Source organism: Lathamus discolor, chromosome 5 (genome assembly GCF_037157495.1).
Source record: "Lathamus discolor isolate bLatDis1 chromosome 5, bLatDis1.hap1, whole genome shotgun sequence".
Classification (NCBI taxonomy): Eukaryota; Metazoa; Chordata; class Aves; order Psittaciformes; family Psittacidae; genus Lathamus; species Lathamus discolor.
The window spans coordinates 81,597,466-81,624,948 of record NC_088888.1 but is presented as its reverse complement, the minus strand read 5'-3'; the positions used below and the strand labels follow the sequence as shown (position 1 = coordinate 81,624,948).

The 27,483-nt window shown below is 38.6% G+C and overlaps 1 protein-coding gene across 2 annotated transcripts in view; it reads left to right on the top strand.

Annotated features, from left to right (window-relative positions):
- The first annotated feature begins 16,058 nt into the window (after nt 1-16,058).
- The window catches only part of COL19A1 (collagen type XIX alpha 1 chain), a 181,385-nt gene continuing 169,960 nt past the window's right edge, over nt 16,059-27,483 (top strand). For both annotated transcript variants that reach the window (XM_065681451.1, XM_065681452.1), the window contains exons 1-4: nt 16,059-16,488; nt 17,582-17,711; nt 26,631-26,705; nt 27,200-27,299. In XM_065681451.1, the coding sequence (XP_065537523.1) occupies nt 17,618-17,711; nt 26,631-26,705; nt 27,200-27,299 (269 nt within the window). In that variant the 5' untranslated portion in view covers nt 16,059-16,488; nt 17,582-17,617. The remainder of the gene's footprint in view (nt 16,489-17,581; nt 17,712-26,630; nt 26,706-27,199; nt 27,300-27,483) is intronic.

The window sequence follows — 27,483 nt, the reverse complement described above, 5'->3', positions numbered from 1 at the left end:
TGATAGTTTAGAGGAGGATGAGCACGAACAAAGTAAGGATTAGCTTCTGTGCAAAGAATTAAATAATCTGGAATCACTCTCTTGGAAAAGATGCTACTCAAGGAGAAATGGTTGGATTTTGAAAGTCCTGACTGGCATGAGGAACAGTGAATAGAGAACAATTAGTCATGCTTGAACCAAGAAAACTGAGCATATATAGATTAACAAGCAGCTTGCTTAGAAAGAGACTTATTCATACAATTTAAAAGATGAATGTCCTTACCTTAGAATGATTTGAATACCAAGAGTGTGCATGTTTAAAAATTAATAGAGAAATTCATGGATGAGAGATCTGTGAGGCAGTATTCAGCACTCTGTCAAAGAAGCATCCTCCAGCTCAGAAGGTCCCTAAGCAGGGGAGTGCCAGAAACGGTCAGGATTTGCAAGGGGAGCTTCTTCAGCTTTCCCTATTTTCTGAAGCTCTTGCTGTTGGTGCTGAACAGTCAGTACAGGAAGCTGCACAGTCTTTCAGTCATTCCAGTTAGCTTGATAGCCCACCTCAGTATACCTGTTCTTAGGTTGCCAACAAGGGTTTTGATCATCTGACAGAGTTAAAAGAATAATCATGATAAAGGTGAATTTCTTCTGACCCAGAAGACTGATTCAAAGCTACTTAATTATTTAAACCTAGCATATGGACTGAATAAGGAATCCTGAACTTAAGGGCTATCTAGCAGCACAGGAGTGGTGATTTTATATTGTAGTGAGTAATATCTATAACCAACAAAATAGGCCTTAAGCCTGTACCCAGGAGCACAGAAGTTCCCTTTGTATTTCAGAATGAGACAAAAAGGTAGGCTTAATGCTTCCATGTGAAAGGAAACAGTTGATGAATCTGATTTTCTCACTTCAAGAAGGACATTGATAAACTGGAATGAGTTCAGGGGAGGGTCACCAGGATGTCTGGGTCTGGAGCACTTGCTTTGTGAGGAGAGATGAGGTGTCCAGCTGGGGGAATAGATGGATTGGGGCCCCTAACAGCAGGCTGGCAGGGAGGTTTTCTAGATGATGGAGTCAGTGGTGTATGGTAGGAGGAGAGACATCAGACATCAATTGAAATAAGAGCATCTGAGAAGGTATGGTAGAAAAAAAAAAAAGAGAATTAAGCAGTAGAGCAGATAGCTCGCATAGGTTGTGTAATGTCCATTCTTAGAGATTTACAAGATTTGACTGGTGAAATGTTGAGCAATTAGGTCTGGAGTCATTGTTACCCTGTTTTGAGCAGAAGGTTGGACAAGAAGGGTACCAAGAGCCACTTCTTACCTGAACAAACTGGTGATTTAGCCTTCTATGAGGAAGTGACTAGGTGGAGGGATGATGGTAGAGCGGTAGATGTAGTTTTTCTTGATTTCAGTAAGGCATTTGATACTGTCTCCCACAGCATCCTCATAGATAAGCTAAGGAAGTGTGGGCTTGACGATCAAGTAGTGAGGTGGATCGAGAACTGGTTGAAAGGAAGAAGGCAGATAGTTGTGGTCAATGGCGCAGAATCTAGCTGGAGGTCTGTGACTAGTGGAGTTCCTCAGGGGTCGGTGCTGGGACCGGTGCTGTTTAATATTTTCATCAATGACCTGGATGAGGGAACTGAGTGCACCCTCAGCAAGTTTGCTGATGACACAAAACTGGGAGGAGTGGCTGACACACCAGAGGACTGTGCTGCCATTCAGCGAGACCTGGACAGGCTGGAGAGTTGGGCGGGGAGAAACTTGATGAAATTTAACAAGGGCAAGTGTAGAGTCTTGCATCTGGGGAAGAACAACCCCATGTACCAGTACAGGTTGGGGGTTGACCTGCTGGAAAGTAGCGAAGGGGAAAGGGACCTGGGGGTCCTGGTGGATAGGAGGATGACCATGAGCCAGCAATGTGCTCTTGTGGCCAAGAAGGCAAATGGCATCTTAGGGTGCATTAGAAAGGGAGTGGTTAGTAGGTCAAGAGAGGTTCTCCTCCCCCTCTACTCAGCCTTGGTGAGGCCGCATCTGGAATATTGCATCCAGTTCTGGGCCCCTCTGTTCAAGAAGGACAGGGAATTGCTTGAAGGAGTCCAGCGCAGAGCCACAAAGATGATTAAGGGAGTGGAACATCTCCCTTATGAGGAGAGGCTGAGGGAGCTGGGTCTCTTTAGCTTGGAGAAGAGGAGACTGAGGGGTGACCTCATCAATGTTTACAAATATGTAAAGGGTAGGTGTCAGGATGATGGAGCTAGGCTTTTTTCAGTGATATCCAGTGATAGGACAAGGGGCAATGGGTGTAAACTAGAGCATAGGAAGTTCCACGTTAACATCAGGAAGAACTTCTTTACTGTAAGAGTGACAGAGCACTGGAACAGGTTGCCCAGGGGGGTTGTGGAGTCTCCTACACTGGAGATATTCAAGGCCCGCCTGGACAAGTTCCTGTGTGATGTACTGTAGGTTACCCTGCTCTTGCAGGGGGGTTGGACTAGATGATGTTTTTAGGTCCCTTCCAACCCTTGGGATTCTGTGATTCTGTGGATTCTGTGATTAATGCCGTTCAGGTGGCAACTGTATTTAAACACAAGAAAACATCTTGGAGAATGCAAAGGAAATCATTCTCCTCTATACTATTGAATAGTAGGGCAGTAACACAAAGCAGTTTCATAGAGAGGAGGAATGGAGCAAGATTATGATTGCTGACTCTGAAGGTTTATTTTTTAGGTCATTTTGATCAGTAGTGGCATAGCAGCAGCAGTTACATCTGTAGTTTTGCCTTGACAGAAGAACAAATTATTATACTCTCTGCTACTTCTATCCTTTCTCAAATATCCGATTTTTAACCATGTGGATCATGTATCACTTGGTTCTCAGTGAATATGGATACAACCAAAAATTGATCTCTGCCTGTATCCTGAGAAAAAAGATTTTTAAACATCTGGAGTTAAAAGACACGGAGTATACGCAGACTGTGCAGGGTCTGACCCATGAATGTACCTAGTGAGGAGCAATCTCAGAATCTTTATTCAATATTACAAGTTTTGGTGTCTATGTTTATTTTATAAGACCTAAAGGAATGCTAGAGCGTCAAGCTACTATTAAGACTTAACGTTTCCTGTTTCCATTAATAGAAATTGCACAGATGGATGCATGTTATTGTAACAATTTTCTTCTGTGTTGTTGACGAGGATTTAGTTTAACATATTCTTCTTATTTCATTTATTTTCTGTGAGTGAACTGCTTTTTCAGGGGGTTGCAGCTGAATAATCATCAGTGTGTGTGGGAAACACAGAGTGTAATTATAAAGGAAGAGTGATGTCAGAATTCACCATTTTGTAATAGGTGATTCAGGGAAATAAGTTTTAATTAGTAATTCGAAGCCACTACAATCTCAGATGTAAAAATCCAGTTCAAATGGCAGAAGTCCTTCTTGGCAGGTGGTATTTCGGGGGTATTTTCCTGTTTCACCCAGCAGAGGGCTCTCATAGCGTAGTTCTCCAAAATCGTTTCCGTGCCTGATGCAGTCAATGAGAGATTTGCCAGAGATCCCACTAGAAGGCAAATCTTCACGTCCTTACTTCGAGAAATTTCTCCTTTCCACAGAAGTTTTAGCATAGCAACTGAAGGAGTTGGTTTGTAATATGGGAGTAATTTTTTTTTCTTCTTCTTTTTCTTTTCTTTCTTTCTTTTTTTTTTTTTTTTTTTTTTTGTAGTTAAGTATATATCAACTTCAAAGTAAATCCAGTTTTTTGGAATGAAGATGGGTTGTTCCAAATCAGTTTTGTTATTATGCTTTTTTAAATGGCATTCTTATTGTGTGATATTTTCTAACATTCTACGTGTTTTTTAAAAAAAAACATCTTCCAATATATGAATATTTATATTACAATTGTCACTGCATCCACCACCATCATTGCTCAGGTGTAGTGTTACACTCATCACCTTTGAAGCAGTAGCCATTGCAGGTGATATTGGGCAGGGTATATTCCATTTGGGTTTTAGTTTTGCTGACTTTCAGCAGCATTCAAACAAGTAACACGCTACATTGATGTGTTGAAAATATGTGTACTTTCTTCATATACATGTGCCATCCATAAGATAGATTTTTAAATAAATCTAAAGCATTAATATTTATTGTGACTAGCTATTTTGTCCTTCACAAACAAGAACTCTATAAATATATCTATAGTAGTTTTTGATGGCCTCCATATGACTGCCATTAGAATTTGACTGTGTTTTCACATAAATCAGGTATGCAAGCATGGCCTTGGTACACCTTGTATGACAGCAGGTCTGAATGACACTGATGACTGATCAAGTAGTTTCTGAAATATAGGTAGTTACAAGTTAGGCAAGTCATTGCTAAGCAACTTCAAAACTTGTTTCTCTCTTACTTTTCCCATTCCAGTTTTCAAATTTTCAAAACAATAATGTTCCTACATAGAACATTCCCTTAAAATCTGGAGATGGCTCAGCTGGCTTGCTGCAAAGCTATCACATTACCTCTAGATAAACATCATTAAACTGAGCATACGGCTTGGCTTCCCTCAGCTAGAAAACTCTGTGAATAGCTTGCTGTTGACATGGAAATGATTGAGTAGGAAATAATTACATGTCAGTTTTTGTCCTGTCATTTAGATTGCCCAGGAAAAAGGTGATACAGTGAAATCAAATGTAAGGTTACGCTTGCAGGAGCAAACACTGCAAGGCTAAGCTTACTGAGTGATATACAGCGTTTTGGAAAGCTGTAAGTCTTTAAGAGAGGTAATGATAGCTTCAGGCACACTGTGGTGCCTTAAAAGGGGCTTAACAGAAATAAATATTAAGTAGGAGTAATGTAGCTGAGTTACTACTTTATATGGTATTGGTGGTATAACCATGCCATTATGTTAGCTTCTACCATCCAAGCATTCTGGTTTCTAATTGATTTTAGCAAGCAGGAATGGTTCCAGAGAAAAAAACTCAAAGCAAACAAACAAAAAACCCACCATGAAACCACACTGCTTTGTAGTGGAAAACAAATAACACAAACCAAAAGCTCCTTAGTCCATCTTGTTTTTCAGGAGAACAGTTAAGAATAGCCTAAATTTGTACATAGATATAAGACTTCTGAAACCATAAGGATATTTAACAGGTAAAGGCATATCATAATCAAAGGGCTGAAGCCTGAAGTTAGATAAATTTGAAAAGCAAGGCACATGGGAAGGGGGGAAATAACATAAGCATGGTTATACATGGAACTATTAGCCTAGGTGTGTGATAGGATCTTTGTGATTTTATATATATACCAGTAGATCATGTATTTTTTTCAGAAAGAACAGGTATATCTAGCCTATAAATTAGGAATTTCTGAGAAATTCCTGAATATCATTTTATGGTCTAGATTCTGAAAGAAATCAAGCAAAATATTTATGACAAGTACTATGTGATCAGGAAGGAAAGAAGAGACAGGAACCTCTGCTGTGTCCCGAGGGAGAACAGAATCTTCTCTGGAAGTAGTTTAGTGTGTGTAGATAGAAAACAGCTCCTCTGGACATGGTCCTGGGCAAATGGCTGTAGGTAGCCCCGTTTGAGCAGAGGAGTTGGACCAGATGATGTCCGGATGTCCCTTGCAACCTCAACCATTCTATGAGAAGCTTCAACAGTGTCAGGCTGGAACAGGGACAGAAAACCAAGAGGCTTAAAGCTATAGTCAAGGAAGGCTTCTTGCAGCAGAGATCAGATCCTAGCCCAAGCCTCAGTGATAATAGAGAAAGACTTTTTGAGAGACATGATGGGCTTTGAAACATAAGTAGCAATAGAAGGCTGCAAGATTTTTTTGACAATGGGTTGGAAAGACTTATCCTGCAAGGTTGCAGTGGACAGTGATCTGTTTTCAAACCTTTTTATTTAAACAGTTTTGCCTAATAGAGCTGAGATGCCTCTATTTAGAGAGTTACTTTGTTAAAACTTCTATGAAGTCTAATTTTAGATATGAGGAATATTTTAATTCCATAAATTCCAGAGTAGCATGCAGGTAGCTTCATTTCAAGAACTTGGCCAACATGCAGTCAGGTGCAGAGATTTGAAAACACAGCTTTGAAAAAACGGTGTCAATAACAAAGCCTCATTCAAAATGTGCTGAAAAAGGGGCAATATTTTCTTCTTGTTAATTTGGTTTTGGGTTGTTTTGGGGTTTTTTTGTCTCATTTAGCTATCTTTCCATTATAGCTGGAAAAAGATGTTATTAACTCTTACGTGGCTGACTAGGTCACTAGTGGTCTGTCTGGACATTCCAGATCAGGAACTCTGCCAACCAGTGCAGGAGAGGAAAATAAGGTATCATCACACAGCGAGAGCTGGAAAGGTGGAAAGGGATGGTAAATCAAAACAGAAGGAAGAACCTCAACCCTAAAAAAAAAAAAAAAAACAAAAAAAAACCCAAAAAAAAACCCAACCAACCAACCAAAAACTGTTAACCACGGCATGCTATTGCAAACTCTGTTGTAATCCAGATGAGAAGCTGGTGAAATCTAAGCTTCTAAATAGTTTTTTTTTTCCAGTCTCTGGGTCACAGAGTTTTGTTGTCTTTTGTTATTGTTCAAATTGCACTATTACTGCTAAACACAGCACAACCTAGGATCCACAAAAGCCTTTCTGGCAAGCATTATCATTCTGCTGTATTTATTTCTTAATTGTCTTCTCCCTGAAGATGACAGGAAGTGTTGGTAATACTTTCTGCTTAGAGTGAATTTTTGGCTTGACTGAAGTCTCTGATACTGCTAGCTCACAGCAACTAAAGAGAAGTCATAGAAACCAGGTGTGAATTTCTTGTCTAGATGAAGTTTATAGCAAAGTATACGCTAACTTCAGAGCAGCCAAAATTTCACTCAATAAAATAACTTACCAACACTTCCCATGCTCTGCAGAAAGACAGAAGCATTTTGCTTGCACTCACTTTCCAGTTCTCTTTTGTTCATTCTTTCCAGTGGGAGCCTAGAGTGGAATTATCTAGCAGTGATCTCCCAACCAGGCAACAGGGGAGACAATGATCCTGTGCTAAGAAAGCAAATCTGAAAGCAGAAGGCAAGGTCAATAACAGAACTGGTATCAGTCCTATTGGAGAAAGTTTATTTCAGGAGACACAGTAAGAAAAGAAATGACAAAAGTTCATTTCTAGATAAGCATTGTTGCAGATATTTAAAAAATGTTGCAGTTTAAGTTAACCATAGTAACTTCCTTTTATTTTCAGTGATACTTAATTAGAAATTAAGTTCATGAGACTATTTTCAGGGGGAGTATTCATTGTATTATTTTAATAGTGAAGTGTATTTCTTTTCATTATTTTCCTGTGTCTTGATTTTATTGTTCTTAATATTGGTTTTCAGTAAATCAATGTTAAAGGCATTTCTCAACTGTCTCAAAGCTATGAAGAAATTTTAATAAATATTTTAAGTTAAACGTAAATACTACTGAAATATGAGGGAGAAGGAGATATCAAGGCTTGATTATGCATTTCCAGGCATCAAAAGCATACCTCTTGGCTACATCAGAAAAGTAAGATTAAATCCTTAATTCACTCTGATATATAGTTTAATGTCCATGCCCACTTAAGCATGTGGGATGAACCTTGTAATATCTCACTGTTATCTCAATTTTTTGTTAAACAGAACAACTTACAGGACTCTAAAATTGTTAACATCTAAAAAAGAAATGCCTTGCATGATAAACTATGCCAAATGAGATTAAGTGAATCTGATTTCATCAAGATTAGCTTGTGATTCCTTAACAAAAAGATTAAAAGGAATCCAGACCAACTGATTTGGCTACTCTACATCAAAGGGTACTGTAGTATGTTAATTTTACCTTCTATTTCTTTCATTTTTTCTTACTGACTCAGCTCCCCACTGTCATACCAATAAATAGTTCAAAGAGTATAAGTAAATCACTAAATTAATTTGATGTTTGGTTAGGTTTTTTTTTATTTTAGCTCACATTGGTGAGCAGTGATGGCCTCCCATGGGCTAAATATCAATGAACCTTTCCTGTCTCCTGATCCTTTTCCTTTTTGGGGTTTCCTTGCCTTTTCCCTCCAGTCTCGAGAGGAACTGTCATCATGTAGGGAGGGCAAACACTGGGGAGTTTAGTGGGACAGGGTGTTTGAACTCAGTGTAATGGTAGTGGCATAGACTTAGAAGAATTTTAAACTTCTAAACCAACTGATGACGTAAAGGAAAATATAGGAAGGTGGGGATCTGAGCAGATTTATCTTTAATATTCTGCTAAAATCACAGAAGTCATCCACAGAAAATACTGCCTACAATTTTATAATCTTTTAGATGATAAAATTATATTATATTTTAAAAGGATATACACACATTTATTGTCGGCTAAGATAAGTTTGTGTTAATAAAACTGTTGAGTATGCCTCCTCTGAATGTAAATGGAAGGGTTTACGTGGATGTAACTGAAAATTCTTATTTAATCATGTCTGCTACAGGCAATGCGTGTGGAATATTCTTTTAAACCCTCTGTATATAGATTTTGACTGAACTGAAAATGCAGACTTACATTGCTTTAGGTCACTCCAGTTTAGTTTGTGAACAACATAGCCAATTGTAAAAATGTATTGTAGTAGTGTAGGTAATTTTTGTAGCCAATTTTTAGCCATAACAAAAATGTAAATATTTCAAAGTATGTAAGACTACCTTACCTAAGGGTATCTAAAATCTATACTTGGTCCTTCTAAACAAGTTTGTTTAAGCTTTCTGGATGTCCATAGATTCTATAAAACCTTGAAGCAAGCACACATTCAGCTCAAAAACATAGCCGTCAGGTTGAAGTTAGGAATACTGTCACTCTAAAATCAAGGAAGAGAGACACTTTCAGAGAAAAGTTAATCTCAAATATGGATTTCCGAAGGGGATTTACACCCTTAATTTTGACATCTCGGGTGCCTCACAGAACATGACCTGCATTCAGGTTTCACTGCGTTTGCTGTTTGATGACATCTGGAGACAGGAACATAAGTCAGTTCCATGATTCACTTTGTCCAAACTAACTAATATTGCTTAAAGCTGGATTTAGGCTCATGTTTAAATTGCTTTGGGTTTAATGCTCTGTGGTTTTAATGCTGCAGAAACACACAAAATCAGATAAGGATGTGTAGTTCTGTGTTCTGTAACTGCAGAAATGTGCTTGGATGTGGACAGCTTCTTCCTCAGTGCACTGGGAACATTCCTCCAACAGTTTGCCATGCTGTACCACAATCAGCCATGGGATACATTCATATGGCTTTATGTAGTAAACCTCAGTATCAGGAAGGACTGGAGAATGTTTGCCAGCTTTGTTATTTGCAACTATGCTAGTCGAATTTGGCATTCAGATCTAGGCCCTGATCGCAAGAAATATAATTGTGAATTCTTAGACTTTTTTTTTATAATTTATTTTAAGAAGCTGTAGTTTTAATACATGAAGCAAAGTTACTTCTTCCCAAATAGGTTTGAAGACACATCACACTATAATTATTCATACTGAAAAGATCTGGATTATTATTTTATTAAACAAAATTTTGAATCTTCATAAAAAATATCTTCCTTGTCATGTACAAACAGAACCTAAATTTGTATTCTTCTCTGAATACAGTGTGATAACATCTCGGCAATGTATTTGCCTCAGTAAAATTTGTATTTTTGGCCTAAGGTCATCTTCCTAGCATAGTTTTATGATTAAGTACATTCTTTACTGTGTATCTGTGTCAGATACTACTGCTCTAATAATTATAGATTATATCTGCTGATTTAGACATGAACCCTAAACCCATTTGAATAATTATTCATGTGAAAATATAGCATCACTTAGTAGTTGCAGAATGCCACTTTAAGTTGTTAAAATGTAGTTGGTTCCAGAAAAATTAAGCAATGACTAATTGGCAAGATTAAGTTAAGTATTCAGTAAAAATAACCAACAGGATATATCTGGATTCTGCTTATCAGGAAAGGAAGAAACTAGAGTAGTTCCTAGTTACTCCAAGCTTAATCAAAATTCATGCTAAATTGCTTGGCCTTGCTCCAAAATAAAATTCAACAGTCGTGTCCAAAACACATTTGACGTGCCAAAAATAAACAGTTTGGAGATTGATGCAAATGTTACGCTTGATACACTGAACAGCTACATTTGTTTTAAGAACCTTCAATTTATTTAAATGCTGGCCTTTCTAGGAGCTAGTGTTTGATTTCCATTCCTAGTAAACAGTAAAATTGATTTGGATTGCAGTTCATGAAGATACAAATAATCATGCAAACACAGTCTGATAGATTCTTCTTTTCAACTGTCATTTTCTATTAGTGCACAAATTCCTTAGCCCCCCAAAAATGTGTATGCACAGGGTGATGAAGGATCTTGACTTGCGACATGCATATAGGTCAGTAGGCTGTTTTAGAGGCCATGTAACAGATTTTAAGGGCACTTATTTGTTGGGGTTTTTGTTTGTTTGTTTGTTTTTGTTTGGGTTTTTGTGGGTTTTTGTTTTGTGGTTTTTTGCATGTAATTCTGTCTCACTTCTAGCTGCAGCCATAAGATGCTAAGGAGTTCAGAGTTTTTACATCTGAGATCACGACTAAATAGCTCTAGGCGAACATCAAGCTTCCATAAATCTGAAAAATTACTGACTTCAAGTATAACATTGGTTTAAATCCTGAGAATATTTACTCCTAGATGAAAGGCAAATAAAGTCTGGGGATGCAGAGGTACAGATTAAATACACACTTAATTTGACTTCCCAGATTATTGTGCCTACTTATTCAGCAATAAATATGAATAAAATACTTACTGTTTCATTTTTATGTTGCTTGACAGTACTGAAATTGAGCATTAAAATAACGTAACAGTAGACAGCTCTGCATGAGCTCAGAATCCTGAATGTGTTAATATAATTGTAGCTACTATGTTGATAAAACTGAGAGTCACATATTTGTCTTGCACAGGCAAATTTACACGAGTTACTTTTGAAAAATTTGAAACTGTTTGCAACTGAACCTAAATGTGGTTTATTTATCATTTTAGTATTTTGTTTTTAAATACCATTTGGGCAAATTAGCTGCATAGAAAGGACAGAATAGTAGGAGTCACTGGCTAATACTGAGACTTGTAAATTCTTAGACATATTTGTTACAATTTAAAATGGAATTTTAACTGACATTTTTTGGACCATTTATGCTTTGTCTTCCTGAAGTTTTAAAAAAAAATCCCAAGTATAGAATATTCAGCCTTTTGGTCTAAAATAAAGTTGCCCTTTCATCCTGAAGGGCTTATACAGCCTAGTCTGTTTGTAGAATCCTAAACTTTGCTGATGCCTGGCATTTGCTCTTCACATTCTTTTTTTTTTTTTTCCTATTTGCATTATATAAATTTTAAATTAATATATTTCACAGCACTATTTCAGGTTTGAAAAACTTAAATGAATTTTCATACTAACACTTTAGAGAGTAGTATATGCAGAGAAATGTATTTTTCTGGAATGGTGAGGAATACAAATTATATGATAACAACTGTTGATGTGTTTGCAACTGGTAAATATCAGAAATATAACACTAATTTCTTTACTTTGCAGTGTATACACTTTGGATTAAAGTGTCATTATTAAAAATATGGAACATATTAGGACCAGATAGCATTAAACATTACAAATGATACAACTCCACTTTTTTCTTTTTTTTTTTATTTTTTTTGAGATTGGGTTTAGCAGTGGCATCAGACCTTTTGTAAGTAAGACCTGTTGTTGTTGTTGTTGTTGCTGTACCATTATATTTATGAATATTTAATTCCTTAAGAGTTGTCATAAAACATCAAAGAGTAGAGAAAATGTCTGAGCCAAGACAAGTAATACCACAGAAGTATAGTGGTAAGTATTCTCTCTCCTTCTTTTTGACAGTTATTTTGGCCTCTTTACTGAAAATCTGAGTGCTTCCTAAGTATTCAGAAAAAGAAGCAGTTGTAGTTTCTTCCCTCTTTTTCTATCCTATAGAAGAAATGAAATGACATCCAGCTTTTCTGTTGGCTTTGCTGTTTAGGAGTGCTTAGTGTGCACATGCATATAAATAATTCCTTCTTGATGTAATTTTTTGCCAAAGTTCCCTCATTTGAGTGACATTTTTGCCCCATTTACATCAATGTTGAAATTTCCATTAACTTCCCCAAAGCTGGAATTCCACCTGTTTTATCTAAGTTCATTGTAGTTCAGTCTAATGTATTAAAAGCATCTATATTTTAATTGCTTCAGTGGAATACAGTTGTCATGACCAGCAAATTTTGCAGAGGACAGAAAGGATCATCTGGCAATGAGCATCTCACATAAGGGCTTAAACAGTGGAATAGAAATACTAAGCTCTACATTCAGTGAGAAATTGCATTGAAAATTAATCTCCCTTTTAAAGAATTGTTTTCAAGTAGAATACTGCTGCTTTTATAGAGTTTACAGCTTCATTCCTGCATATGCATTGTCATAAGCAACACAAATTAAAAATGTGGGTCTAACGAGATGGAGACAAATCTGCTAGCACTGCACAGCCAAGAGTGAATTATGCTACTTGGCTGGTTTGGGTATGTAATTGTGCTGGAAAAGAAACAAAGTTTGGAAGTGAATGTTGGCAAGAAGGAAATATCTTATACAAAAAATAAATCTGTCCCGTTTCCCCCTTGATTCTTTCACCTTTCTTCCCCCACATCTTGCCTGCAACTGCAGCCATAGTAAAAGCTGTTCAGTGAGCAGTTCATCCTTCACACAGGAGATGGAATGTGCTTTGCATGTCTGTGCTAAGTAAGGTTTTAAACTTCTGCTTCTTGGTGTGTATGCCTTGGCCTTTGCTTGGATCTGGGTCTAATGCCATCTTCTGTGTGCAAGCAAGTACTTCAGCTAAGCTTAGAGCTAGCTGGAAAACTGTTACTGCAAGGTAACATGGGATACTGTGCATTTCCTACTGTTGCTTCAGCTCCTACCTTTAGTTTTTCTAGTACTTCCTGGGTATAAAGGACATGAGAAATTGTATCAAAAATGTATTAACGATGTACCTCTGGAGTGCACCAGTAACTGCAGGTGAACAAGGCTGCTGGTGGTCGGGGTTTCTAGCTGTTTATGATGAGAGAGATGTTTTGCCACTTGTGGTTTTGCTGCTTATCTTGCAGGCAGCAGGGAGAGAAGACCTTTTTTTGGCTCATGACAGAAGTTTGTAAACAGTAAGGTTTTCTTTGTCCCAAATTTTCGTGTCATTGGACACGCAAGACTGTATTCATTAATGTGAACAGTGTTATCAATAAGTATGTATGGTGTCAGTCGCTAGTGTCAAGGTTCTCAACTAGTATAAATCACTGTAATTCCTTACATTTATATGAACTGGCATAATCCTCTTCAGTTGAAGACCTGGGCAGAGTACAGGAAGCATGTATGTTAGCCAGGGAAGGTTGTAGTTGTTCCTAATTCTTCTGCTTCCTGCTTTCATACGGATGTGGAGTGTGTTGAAGTTGACATGGTCTAAATAAGGTATTTTTAATTTTCTATTTGGAGTGTTGATACCTCAGTAGAACAACATCCTTGGTTTAGGGGTTATGTTTCATTATTGCTTCATAGGAAATGAAGACTCAGTTTAGGTCTGGACTTTTGACCAACACTGAAACTTTGAGTACAGAAATATTTCTTTAAACGATGAACTGTTTGTATGTGCAACGTGTTATGCAATTGAAATGTTCAGCAAATTCAGAACTTAAATTCACTGAAATTAGTAAGACAATATATACATGTAACAGAGCTGAATGCAGATATTTAGGGCATATAAAAAGAATTAAAACAAAAGATATAAAGAATTTTGTAGCTTGAAAAAGCAATAAGAAATGCATTTCTTTTCAAATAAAAATTATAATGCCTTTCACTGGGAGCAGAGCTTTTACAAAGGGTCTTTCAACTGAGGATCTTGCAGCTCTGCTTGAAACAGTGACTTTGGACTCAACACTGAAGCCTTTATCAAACAAACAGTTTGAAAGGGAAGGGAGTGCTCCAATGACTTGTCAGCTGTAGGACTGGGCTCTTGCTCCTCGCCCCACGAGGTTAAGGCAGCTTTACTTTCTATGGTTTACAGAATGAGCAAGAGAGGAGTGTGACTTGCCTAAAGTTACACCACAAGCCTGTGCAATAAAACACCTTAGCAGACATATGTAAGCTGCAATTTCATCTTTCTCTCATGATTCTAAGTTGGGAAGAACAACAACTGTTTTGAAATTTAAACCAGAAAGATACTCATACCTTTCCGTGTGATTTGTTGGGTATCCTGGCTAGTTATCTTGGTGGAAATGAGGAAATACTTTTCAAATCCTGTTGGAAGTGTGAGGGGAGAAGCAGAAAGCTAACTCTGTGAATTTTGTGACCTGAAGATCAGTTGGACTAAACTGATGTTAAGCTAATAAACATTGATATGATACTCGCCACCTTCTTTCCTTCCCCTCCCCCCATCAGAATGATTCTACTAGAAAAAGATAAAATGTGTCTTGGATATATGTAAATGAGATGTGCTCAATTAAAACCCTGCTTTCTCTGTCTTCTGTGTATCTATTTCTAGTCATTTTACTTTTCTCCATCCTTCTGTCTGGTGTACGTCTTTAAAATGCAATACGGAGAACTGCCACAAGCACACTTGGAGAACCCGAGAAAAGCACAGTTTCGCACATTCAGATGAGAGCCAGTGACAGTGCTCAATCTCACCATTTCATCACACGCAGATGATATTACAATGCAAGAACATTCACGTTTGTAAATGATGGGTTTTAAAAGGTAAAACAAATATCAGTAATCTGCTGTGCTTTGCAGCATCAGTGCCATAAATAGATGCACTCTTTTGATTACTTGGATGGCTCACTTTAGATTTATGAGAAAGTATATAAAATTAACAATGTGTGCTTACACAGAAGTGATAAAAGCTAGTTTCTGCTTGCGCTAATGTACACAGCTGGTCCTTTACAACTAGAAACAAGATACTCTGAAAGAGTTTCATGCATTCATACTCTAGCAGTTTAATTAATGGGACTGTTTTTTATTTCAGGGGAGGGGTGTGGGGGGTGGTGGTGGAGGGGGAGGCTGTAGGGGGAAGGAGAAAAAATTAACCAACATTTCTTACATTGTTACTCGACTTGGTATATATGATTATGTAAAATCTCCATCAGGGTGGCTGCTTGTCCTTTCTTACAGAGTATTCTGTGCTTGCTGAGTGGGAGGGTCACACTGTGTGAGACTAATAAGGACAGAGCTGCATCCCCCTCTACCACTCCTTGGAGACTCACTCCAGCAACTCCTCGGCACTACGGCAGCTCTGTACAGGCATTTCCAGTGCTTCTAGGGGACACACTGACATAGAAATCAAAGGTAAGCAACTCATTATTTATAGTTAGTTGTCTAAAGATCTGACACACACACACACACTATACTATTCCTAGTTTGTTTTGTGGTGGGCTGATTCAGGGCTTTTATGTTTGTGGGGTTTTGGTTTTCAAAATTGCCATTAAGTTTAGCACCAATTTTGCCAGTCGGTGTCCTATATAAACATAATGTATACAGTAAGCTTTTAATGTACCATAATCAACATATACTACAGGATTCTGCTCGTGATTGTGTTTTAGGGCAAATGCATTGCATATGTTTGTGGATAGCTATAGGTATGTGCTAAAATATGCTAATAAAAACAGCCCTACTAAATCAGCAGTAATTTACAAACCCGATTAAACTGTTGCAAATTGCCACAGTGGTGAGCATGCTCGTTAATTATATGCATATATTTACATTTAAAAATCTACCTATTGGTGTATATCATTATAATTAGCACACGTATCGAGTGGCCTACATCCAGCGAGTGGAAGCATGCTTGCGCGCAGCGGCACGGCAGGGAAGCACCGTCAATGCCCTCCAGGGCGGGGAGTCCCCCCGGTGCGGCAGCTCTGGGGCAGCTCGCGGGGCCGCCGAGCCGGAGGCAGCCGCAGCCCCGCGTCGCTCCTGCTCCTCACCCGGCCCCGGGCCCGCAGCGTCTCCGCCTGCGCCCTTCACCTGGCCGCCGCGCAGGTGGCGGCGCGGCCGGGCGGCAGGGGGCTCCCTCGCCCGTGCCCGTTCCGGCCCCGCTCCGCCCCGGGCCGAGGAGGAAGCTCCGGAGGGTGCCTGACCCCGCTCTGCTCCCCTGGGCCGGCCGGGTCCGGCTCTCAGGCAAGCTCCGGACAGGCGGGGCTGGCCAGCACGGAGCGAGCGGCGGTGGGTTAGAAGAAGCCCGGGAGTGGGGGCCGGGAGAGCCGGCTATGGGAGCTGCCCGGGCCGGCGCCTCTCTGCTCCCCGCCTAGCCCCGCCCGCCCGCCTGCCAGCCTGCTCACCCGCCTGGTGCTCTAAACCCTCCCTTTAGCAAACCCAACTCAGTCCGAGATCAATTAAACTGCTGGTACTGCCGTGTTACGGACGGAGCTACAGACGGCTCGGGTGGCTCACCCCCCGCAGGCTCAGGTGCGCCGGTTGTGGGAGGGAGCAGAGCCTCCTGGAGCGGCGGTGGGAGAGGAGCCCAGCCTGGAGGTGGGGTGGCAGCGAGGGGGTGGTGGTGGTACTAGCGAGATAGCGGACAAGAGCCCTTCAGAAAATGAGACCTCTGGAGCAGCAGCTCTAGTGAGTCACTAATGCCTGCTTGTAAAGCAGGTGCAGGAAATTAAATGATAATGTTACTTGAACGTGCATTCACTTTGCTGCTGTTGGGGAGGCTGGAAAAGTTAATGATGGTGTACTTGTCATTGTAAGTGACTGACAGTACAGCTCTGATGCTGAATAAGGTGCCTTGCAAAAATAATTATAAAAATCGCATCTCAGCTATGTGATTTGGTTTTCTTTCAGAAAATATTATTAGGAAAGTACTTTTTGTTTACTGTGTTTCATTAAATTCACATCTGTCTGTACGTTGCAGCCAGCTTAAAAAGGAATCTGATAACTGCCTTTAGAGGACAAAGGTATCTTGTTGAAACCAAGATTGTATTTTGTGAGATTCAAATGAAGCTCAGCACAGGCTGCTCTAGGCACGTGCATATTTTGCCGAGGCAGAGAAATAGCATTATTTTGATTCTTTTGCACTTAAAGGACAATTGCATGTTGTCGTTGTTCGGTCTGAAGACTACTTCACCAGTCACTGGCACTGTTTTGACTGCAAACAGTTTAGCTAATGTATTTAAAATTGAAAACCTGTGAGAAAAGTACAAGAAAACTAGTCATTACTAATGAAACAAAAATTTAGTGCCTTTATAACTAATGTCTCTGAGTTGGTATTTCTAAGGTATTACTTCTGAGTTTAGTAAAGAACCAAACAAGTTTACTTGTCAGTTGTTTCTAAATTTACATAAACTGGGAGGTTTTTGGTTTTGGGGATTTTTGGTGGTTTTGGGTTTTTTTTTTTGTTTGTTTTTTTTTTTTTTTTTTTTGTGTAGCTACTTACAACTGATAAACACTTTGTGTGTGATTAGTGGCTTCCTCTTTACAGCTCAGAAATTCTTGTTCGTAGTTTTCTGATGGGGTGAGGGAAAAAGATGGTTCTGAATATTCTTATTTTCTGTTTCAGATTTGTAGCTGATTGTTCACATGTGTCCAGGGGGAGATGAAGTACGTTGGATCCTGCATAGTTTGGCTTTGTATGGCAGTCTTCCTCTTCCTTCCTGTTTCTACTTCTGTGGCTGTCAGTGACCACACAGGTACTTCCAATTTTCTTGCCCATCACAGACCTAAGGCTTAAATCTCAGTACGGAACAGATTTAACAAATAATGGCAGTACATGGAAAATAAGCAATATGGACAGATAATGTTAATACAAGACTTGTTTTAATCTGTCTTTTAAAAAAGTGTAAGTTTGAAGCAGTTCCAAAGCAGTCCTTCTGTTTCCTGTGATTGGAAGTTTCAGGTTTGGAAGCAGTTGTAGTTCCTTGGAGTTCTGTTTTGTATTTTTTCAACTTGCTATACAAAACAATATTCTAAATCGGAGCTTGTAAAACTTTTGTGAACAAAATCATGCAGCTTTGTTAGAGCAGATCAGTGATCACGCTGACCTAAACTAGTGAATGCTCATGTTAACCTCATCTAAATTTAACTATATGTTTCACAGATGTAGTTAGACAAATTCTTGTGCCTAAGAAAGGGGAAAGGAATATAGTGCTATTGTTTAACTTAAAAGCTGTTACCCATCTTCTTCAAATTTTTCATACATCTCTGTTTTCTTACTGTCCACATGTTATCTAGTTCTCTCACTTAAACTCTGCATTGACTCTCCAGAGGATGGTCAACTCTGTCTTAAAGGCATGTCACCTGTGTATAAGGAGTAAGGAATTGTCAGTTTTCTGTAGTTGCTCAGCCTCAGAAAGTATCCATGTACTTCAGCTTTGTAGAATTTTCCTACAATTATTAGCAAGGAGACCATGCTTGTTGCTATTTATTTTTAGTAACGCTGTTTTTCCAGAAGCGTGATGGAGGATGATAGAAGCTATACATACACAACAACTTTGTATCTTTGTAACATATTTGAAACTTGGGTCCAAGAAATTTAAAGAGTTAATAACTATGGTAATAATCCTTCTACTAGTCCTGGAAACAATAAATAGTAATATTTAATAAGCTAAAATGTGTGGGCTCTAAGGCAAAAATAATGTGCTGCGAGAAGACTTTTTTACCTTGCGTTTTTAGGGCAGCAAGGCTAAGTGCTGTACTGATGAATTATTCTTAACCCTGTGCAAATATTCTCTTCAGCTGTCTGAAAGCAGTGCCAGAGGTTGTCTTCTGTGTCACTGCTAGATGGTAGTTTGTAGAAGGGGAGTTTTGAAAGTGCCAAAAGGGTGCGAGTGCAGAAGGTTTCCTAGTAATATAAATGAATAAATGGAAACTTGAAATATTTTTTAAATAAAATGCCAGGAAGCATTGTCTTTTTTTATTATTATTTTTTTTTTTTCTTAATGAAAAGCTTTCTTAGTAAAAGGTGGACCTGTCACAGGAGATTTGACAGCTCCACTGAACGGCTAAGGAATGGTGTAGCTGAACTGTGCATTACGTTCTGTTAGAAGTTTGTGGCTAGGCAGCCGCAAGTGGAGAAGTTGCTGTTTTCCTTAACCTGATTGCCACAGATGGATCAAATATAGGTCAAATTGAACTGCTGGGCAGAAGAGGAGAGACTGAACCTCTCTGAGTATAACTGATGGTATGCAGTTAGGAGAGGCTTCTGTAGTTAGAGGTGATATAAGTCGATGGTGAGGAACAGCAAGTAGATAGCTGCCAGCTTGAGCAGCTCTGCTGACAGCAGAGGATAGGTTCAGTGAAGCCGTAAATTGATAATAGGAAAGAGACTCTTCTACAGACTGAAGGGATGGTTACTGTCAGAATTAAAAACATGAGTTACAGACCAGAAAGCAGGAGCTGACAAAGAACGGACCCTGCGATGGTGCAGCAGTAAGCAGTACAGCTGTGTCTGCAAGTCTTCTGTTAATCTGCACCATTCAGCTGAACAGAGTACTCTCTGTTGCAGAGGTGTCTCATCCTAGTTTGATGATTTGTATGCAGATTATGCAGATGGATCTGTTAAAAACTGGAAATGTGCTCACTTTGAGAAGAGAGGAATATCTAGTAAGGACTTTTTTTTTTTTTTTTTTTTTTTTTTTTTTTTAGTTCTTTCTTTCATTAACCGGCTCTCTCTTGAGCTTTTGTTTGGATCAGCATCTATTCTGCAGAATGTGCATAGCCAGTCCTTTTGGTTTTCTTCTTTAAACAGCATATGTTAGCATTTGTTTTTCCAGCAAAGCCCGTCCAGACCAGATCTTTACATTTACATCAGGAAATTTTTCACCTGATCTACTTAAGTCTAAATAAATGGCCTTCAAATGCAGTGAAAAGTGTAAAGTTAATCTGAAGGGGGATAACAGGGAGAAGTGTTTTAGGCTAAGGAAACTTCTTAGGCAAGAGAAAGTATTTATATGCATATGTAAAGCTTTCTGAGCTGGCATTCTGAATATACTTGGGGACTTACTCATTGGGTCAGTATTGTAATAAATAAATACCAGTACTGGAAACCAAAAACAACAGAGATTGAGTATGCTGGATCTTCTCAGAGTAGTCTTCCTTAGGCTTTACATGTGTGTCAGTGACCATTAGATTCATATCAAGGATTTCTTTCAGTTCTCACCTGCCTGGAAGTTTTGATATACTAATTGTTCACTTGCTTTGAAGCACTTGATTCTAATGACAGAATATAGCAAATCTGAGGGAGAGGGTTCAGGAGTTCTCCACAATTGTCGTTTTTAATTTGACATCAAGAATATTTTCTTCATGATGTCAACGTACATCTTTTAATTTTTGGGAACATTTGGATTTGGAGTGTGGATATGACCTCTTTCTGTAGTGATGAAGTTCTAACTTGATCATTCCTGAATGTTTCATATTAAGAATATTAATACTTTGTCTCACTCCCAGATCATTGCTGATTTTTCAGCTTTGTTTTACAGTTGCTGTTTTTCAAAATGACTTGCTAACCCATGAAAAATGTAGCATAAACAAAGTTCTGGGACTGACAGGCATGGTGAATTTCCATTGCCTTTTGACATGGAATGTGTTGTGAAAAGTATTGGCTCTAGATCATAATTTAGATAGGCACTTTAACCTAAATACAGTGAGTTGTTTCAAGTACGCAAATCAGTTCAGCTTTTTGGTTTTCATGTTTTAGTGTGGCTTGATACTTCTCAAAATCCAGTTAATGGCTCTGCAGTGACTGTCATATACAATATAGTCATATTGTTAATCTGAATTCTTAAGGTTGGATCCACAAACTATTGCTAGCATTGCAGTAGTTAAGTGACCCTGCCTCCCTTGGATTCCTTGTAGTTAAATGGTAAGTCCTCTGTGGCAGTGAATAAGGATCTTTAGGTATTTATAAGAATGTGGTTCATGAAAGCTTACACGCTAAGGAAAGCCACATCAGCTAGTGACTAAGTAGCATGGAAGTGTTCCCCTTTGTGGTCTGGGATCTTTCTCAGCTACACACATCCTCCCAGTGTGAAGCCTGTAAACCAGATCAGCCTGTTGTTTGGTTCTTTTTTATGGAAAGGCAGAGAAAGAACTATACATCAGTACAGTTATATATGGTATTACATCAGTAGTATCTCTTACAGCCAGGATATTCACCCATGATACCATGGAATAGTTTGGGTCGGAAGGGACCTCCAAAGGTAATCTAGTCCAACCCTACTGCAATAAGTAGGGACATCTTCCACTAGATCAGGTTGCTCAAAGCCGCCTCTAACCTAACCTCGATTGTTTTCAGGGATAGGGCATCTACCAGCATTGTGGACAACCTGTTCCAGTGTCTCAATATCCTCACGGTAAAATATCCTTATATCTAGCCTAAATCTGCCCTCTTTTATTTTAAAACCATTACCCCTTGTCCTATGCAGGACCTGCCAAAAAGTTTCTCCCCATCTTTCTTATAAGCCCCCTTTTAAGTATTTAAAAGCTGCAATAAGGTTTCCCTGGAGCCTTTTCTTTTCCAGACAACACTCTTAATCTTTCCTCATAGGACAGGTGCTCCATCCCTCTGATCATTTTTGTGGCCCTCCTCTGGACCTGCTCCAACAGGTCCGTGTCTTTCTTGTGCTGAGGCTCCAGGTGAGGGCTCACAAGAGCACAGTAGAGGGACAGCATCTCCTCCCTCAACCCGCTGTCCACACTTCTTTTGATGCAGCCCAGCATAGAAAGCCCAGAGGCTTTCTAGTCTGTGAGAGCACATTGCAGGGTCATATTCAGTTTTTCATACACTAGTATGTCCAAGCCCTCAGCAGGGGCTGTATTGATACTGGGGGTTGCCCTGTTCCAGATGCAGCACCCTGCACTTGGCCTTGTTGGACCTCATGGGGTTCACATAGGCCCACTTCTTGAGCTTTGTCCAGGTCCATCTGCATGACATGCTGTCCCTCAGGCACGCCGGCCACACCACACAGCTTGGTGTTTTCTGCAGACTTGCTGGGGGTGCAGTTGATCCCATTGCCTTTGTCACTGATGAAGATGTTAAACAGTATTGTTCCCAGTACAGACCTCTAAGGAGCGCCACTCATCACTGCTCTCCATCTGGACATTTCAGCTGTTGCCTACTACTCTCTGGTTGTGACCATCCAAACAATTCCTCATCCACCAAACAGTCCATTCATCAAACCTTTATCTCTCCAAGTTAAGAGAGAAAGATGTTGTAAGAGCTGTGTCAGAGGCTTTGCAGAAGACCAGATAGATGACATCTGTAGCTCTTCCCTTTTACATTGATGTAGTTACTCCATCATAGAAACCCACTAGGTTAGTCAGGCAAGACTTGCCCTTCTTGAAGCTGTGCTGGCTGTCTTGAGTAACATGAAGTCCTGTTTTTAACTACCTATTCTTCTTCATGTGAGAATCCTGGAGAAATCCAGGAATCTCCAGGGTTTAGCGTGAGCATCGCAGTATCTCAACTCTATCGGTGTGGATTTCTTAATCCTGCCTGCCGAAGCTGTTGTGTTATTTGCATAACCATCTAAATAATCACAAGGCTTGGAGTTGACTTGTTTCTTATGGCAACAAAGTTGTAGATTCAGTCTCCTTCATTCCCCTTCCCACTCTTGTCTAGTTAACATGTATATTGTAATGTAATATGATTTGGCTTATGGAGTAAAAAAGGAAAACAAAAAAATCACATCTTATTTTCTGGTACCTCTACACATGAGCTTAAAGGCATGTAGGAGATCGGAATTCTTGACCTTATTTGAAAGCGGGCCATCTGAGTCTGCTTGGCTATCTTTGAGGTGGACTCTTTGGATGTTGTTGCTGACACTTGCAGATATGTCACACACTCTGAAGTGATTCCTTATCTGTATATATTTAGGAAGCCTGATCCTAAAGAGTGTGAGACAAATCCTAGCTAATACAGATTTCTGCTTGAAGCATGAGTCTGACAAATAATGTGGGCATATGCTAAGCAGGGCTTTGCTGTTTGGCCAGTCATGCTTACTGATGGAAACTTTGGTACCTTTGCAGTGTGCATGTCAGTGGTGTTAAATAGCGGCTGGAAATTTCACCTGAACATAAAGTTTAATTATAAAGTAGCAGATAGGTAGTTGTAAAGTGAATCTGTCGATTACAGGTTACACTCTGGAGGAGCCAAGAGTGCCTATTGGAAGCTACAGTTCTCAGTCAGGAAGTGCAGACAAGAGATGTCTGTAAGAGTGAGACTGAAGCATGCACGAGAAGCTCCTCTGTCCTCATTTGCACGGGAAGGAAAACTGGGCATGGGGCCTAGATAGAAGCTGCAGTGTGCTCCAGCAGGTGTCCTGATTACGGCAGGAATTGAGAACACGCCATTGCATGTTGCAGCAGAAACATCTACATGAAATGCCTTTATTTTTTTCCTTAATGCTATTAGAACACAACAACAAAAAAATTACTAGCATCTTATTGGAGAGACAGATCATCAGTGGTCTGTGACATCTGCTTGACCTGCATAAATACGTGTTTTTAAAAATTTTTAGGTTGATTTCATAATAATAAGCTCCTATGTAGAGCACATTGATTTCTAAAAGCTGAGGTGTGTAGTTTTGTCCTATGGCTAAGTCATCTCATTAATTTATAGGTATGTTAACCTGAGCTTTGACATCACCATTTTAACATGAATCATTGACTTCAGTCCACACAGACCCAGCTTTATCACATGCAGAGCAATATAGTCACAAGCATAATCTTGTTCTTTTCACTGCATCATTAGTTTTACAGTATATATTCTAACAGAGCAGGAAGGAGCATGGTTTCTGCGCCTGGATTAGCGGTAAGGGTTTGTCTTTGTTCTTTTTCTTCCTGAAAGTCTTCATGTATCTTCTAATTCAGCTATGCACACGATGAATGGGTAAACTGTCTGTTTTGTCTCAGGCCAAAGAAAATTTAAACATCTGCCAGCAGTACTAAAAATCTTGGAAGAGGCTAACTTATTTTGTACAAACTGTAACTGTAGAAAGAATTTTCATCAGTCTACAGTAATGAAAATTGTCAGTCTTGGTATGGAGAAGTTTTGGGTTTAATATTTTAGAGTTTTGCTTTAGCTCTCTGGTAAAAATAATAACACTGGTCTAAAAGAGTGCATCAGCAGCATGAGATAGAAGAAGATTAATAGTAACCCTTTCAGTTCTTCTGGGGATATGGAATACAACCAAATAAGTAACACTTAAATGGCCTATGCTGTGACTGTTAGACCACTGATAAAAATAGGTCCACAGTCCAGTCTGTGGCATGTGTGGAATCATTGCTATCATCTGGATAACACAGAAATTGAGGCTTGAGTCTTTATTTGGACTTGGAAGAAAGTGGCTGGGGGGAATAAGATAAAACTCCCCATTCTTTTCCCATTCAGCTCTCATGTAAGACAATGTTGAAGAAAACCCCATACAGTTGTGTCCCTGATTCTCTAGAGCTTACTACAGTTCAGTGTAAACTCAGTAATAAATGCTTTTGCTGTAAGTAGTGTAAAATAATTTAACCTAAAAGGAAATCAGCCCCATCGTCTTATATATATTAAAAAAAAAAACTTGGTTAGAAAACACTTAAATTTAAGAAAAGCTTTTGTCAGTGTATGTGTGACATGGTATTGTGGCTTTCAGCCATAACAGGCTTCCTTTACAAGAATATATTTCTTGTAGGTATACATGTGTAAATCTTCTATAATTGCATTTGTTGTTTTGGAGTGGCTACAGATGAAAGTCTGTAGTTTAATAATCTGTATAAGTGATGAAGACTAAGGTTTGTAAATTAAAGGGTATCTGAGGTGAGCTGCTTTCTGTTCCATATATGCACAGTGCATATGTGCGTATATCAAATGGTGTATTGAAATTGCTATGGTAGTGTGTAATTCCAGTGAATGCTTTTCACACTCATAAAACTCCCTGCAAACCAAGAATGATAAAAGATTTCGGTTTCAACATGAATATTCTTTACAGTTCTGCATTTTTCTGCAGAAGGGGAATTTTCAGAGTTTTTAATGCATGTTTCATCTCATTTGTCATAAAACTTTATCTATATGTGAATGCATGTATATACAGACATTTATTTGTGCATAAATGAAGGAAGGAATACATTTTCTTAGAGCCTTAGAAATAAATTATGAGTGATGTTACTTGTAATTGTAGATCACAATTTAGATGTAAAGGACATGGAACTTAGTGAATCGTATGAAAAAATGCCTTTAACCTGGTCTGTCCTTTAAACAATTGACATACCTCTCATTAACCATATTGTCAGGAGGTATCTTTGAATTAAATGATTTAGTTTCACTTTTACTGGTTGTTTCCAATTATCCATTTTTATTCCAAATCAGGTACAGTAACACGTTTAATAGAACTTAAGACTTTTGAAGGATAATATGCTTTCTACATTGCTATAGAACAAATGACAAATTTCACATGCTTTAAGATTACAAATACAGTTATTTTGAATGCCAGCCTTCAGTCTGAATGCTCCTTGGAAATCTTTAGATATAGATGATTTCCAGGTTAGTGGTAGGACATTCTTCCTTTTATTTTTAATTGAACTGACACTTCAGAAAGTCCCCCCCCATCCCTCTCCACCCCATGCATCAGCTTCAGCTATACATTGGCTATCTTTTTAGTTGCATCAGCTCAATACGGAGCTCTGTGCTTTGTAAGTGCATGGGTCAAATCCTGCCTGTCACCTTTGATAGTTTTATTAGAGTTTTGCAGGGCTATTTACAAAGTTTGTTTAACAAAGAGCCTCATTTCCGACCCATGCACAAAAGTCATATTTCTCTGCACTTGCTTCTTAAAAGTATCTATTCCTGTGTATGCATAGAAATAAGAGGAAAAAATGACTTTATGCAAGTAAGATATTTAATATTAATAATGCAGTGTTTAAGTGTTCAATTTGATTTAACCTTAGAATTTGCCATGTTCCACATCCTAGAACATGCTGCTTGTTTATCTAAATACAGACTTAATCCCCCCAAAAGCTGCTTAATTGTAAGCCATTAAAATAAAAAACTATTGCTTAAATTGTTTATTATATTATATAATTATATCCTTTTTAATCCACATTTTGGAATTGTTTTTCACTGAAGTAACAATAGATTATTGTCATGGTAATCAAGCATTTATGTTTTATTGTTTCCTGTTCCTTAGTAAGGGAAAAAGGATTTCTAAGAATATAGCCAGAAATAAAAACTAAAACAAAACACAACATCAACAGCAACCAAACAAAACTGCTAAACCCCTTAGGACAGAGGTTATTGCTTTATAGAGTATTGTACATGGGGAGAGGCTGGTAAGAATTTAGTGGTTTTTCTCTGGTTATATTGTTCCTATGAGCTTTAATTGTAAACAGCTGAATTAAAGCATGATAAAATTTGTATCTGCTTATATTATTAAAAGTGTTGTATGCAGTCTGAAATATCATTTCTCTTATTTTGATTTTGTAATTCGTTTATTGCTGGTTAGCATATTGTAAAGAGAGAACATGAACAAAAATATTCTTGTTAATATTACTATCACTGTCATGGTAGGTTGTTCTGATTATTTTTCTTTGAAAGAAATTTATAAAATATGCTGAACTGTATTTTCTTGAAGGTGCTACATGTCCTTTACTGAAAACTGTTGTCCATCATCTCAAACAAGTCAACACAGGCGGTCTTGGTGTTACAGGTAACTGACTGTGCTCATATCAGTATCTAAATTAGTTGTCTAGTAGTGGATGTAATCATAGTTTGACTGAAGCTGGCTTTAAAACTGAAAGGACCGTATAGAATGCCACCCCCATGCTCCAAAAGCTGTTGTTGTTAGGAAAGGGGTTAAAATCAGACCATGGTGATCTTACAAAGTATCGGTTCAAGTTCTTCAACCATACTCACTTCCGTTGTTTTTATCAAATGTCCTTTGTTCTTATCAGTTCAGACGATAAAAGGAAATAAAGAATGCATTTCTCAGGTTACAAAGTCATCTAGTGAGAGAATTTTGTGCTGATAGTTTCTGTGTCGGTGAAATGAATATTGGAAGTTTCTCTGACTTAAAAGTACTGGGTTTCAAAATAGCTTGTCAGTCCGTGTTTTGGAAAGTTAGAAAGCATGCTAAAAGTCAGTATTTACCTTTTTTAAAAAAATTCCACTAAATAAACTAAATCATTGTGTCATATTTTGCAGGGTTTGATCTGGCAGAAAGTTTTTCTTTGAGGCAAACGTCTTGTGGAGGTGAAAAAAACTGTTTTAAACTGGGAAGCGCGCCTCTCGTCAAAGACACAAAGTAAGTAGATATAGTTTCATCTGAAGTCTTTAAAAGACAGAGCTCAGACCAGATGCTGTTAGTGCATTGAAACACTGAGCAGTGTATCCAGAGAATACCACAGAAAAACAAATATGTCTGGGTTTAGGCATTTTTATCTGTAACAGGTTTTTGGGGAAGTATTTTGGTGGAGGTGTGTTTTTTT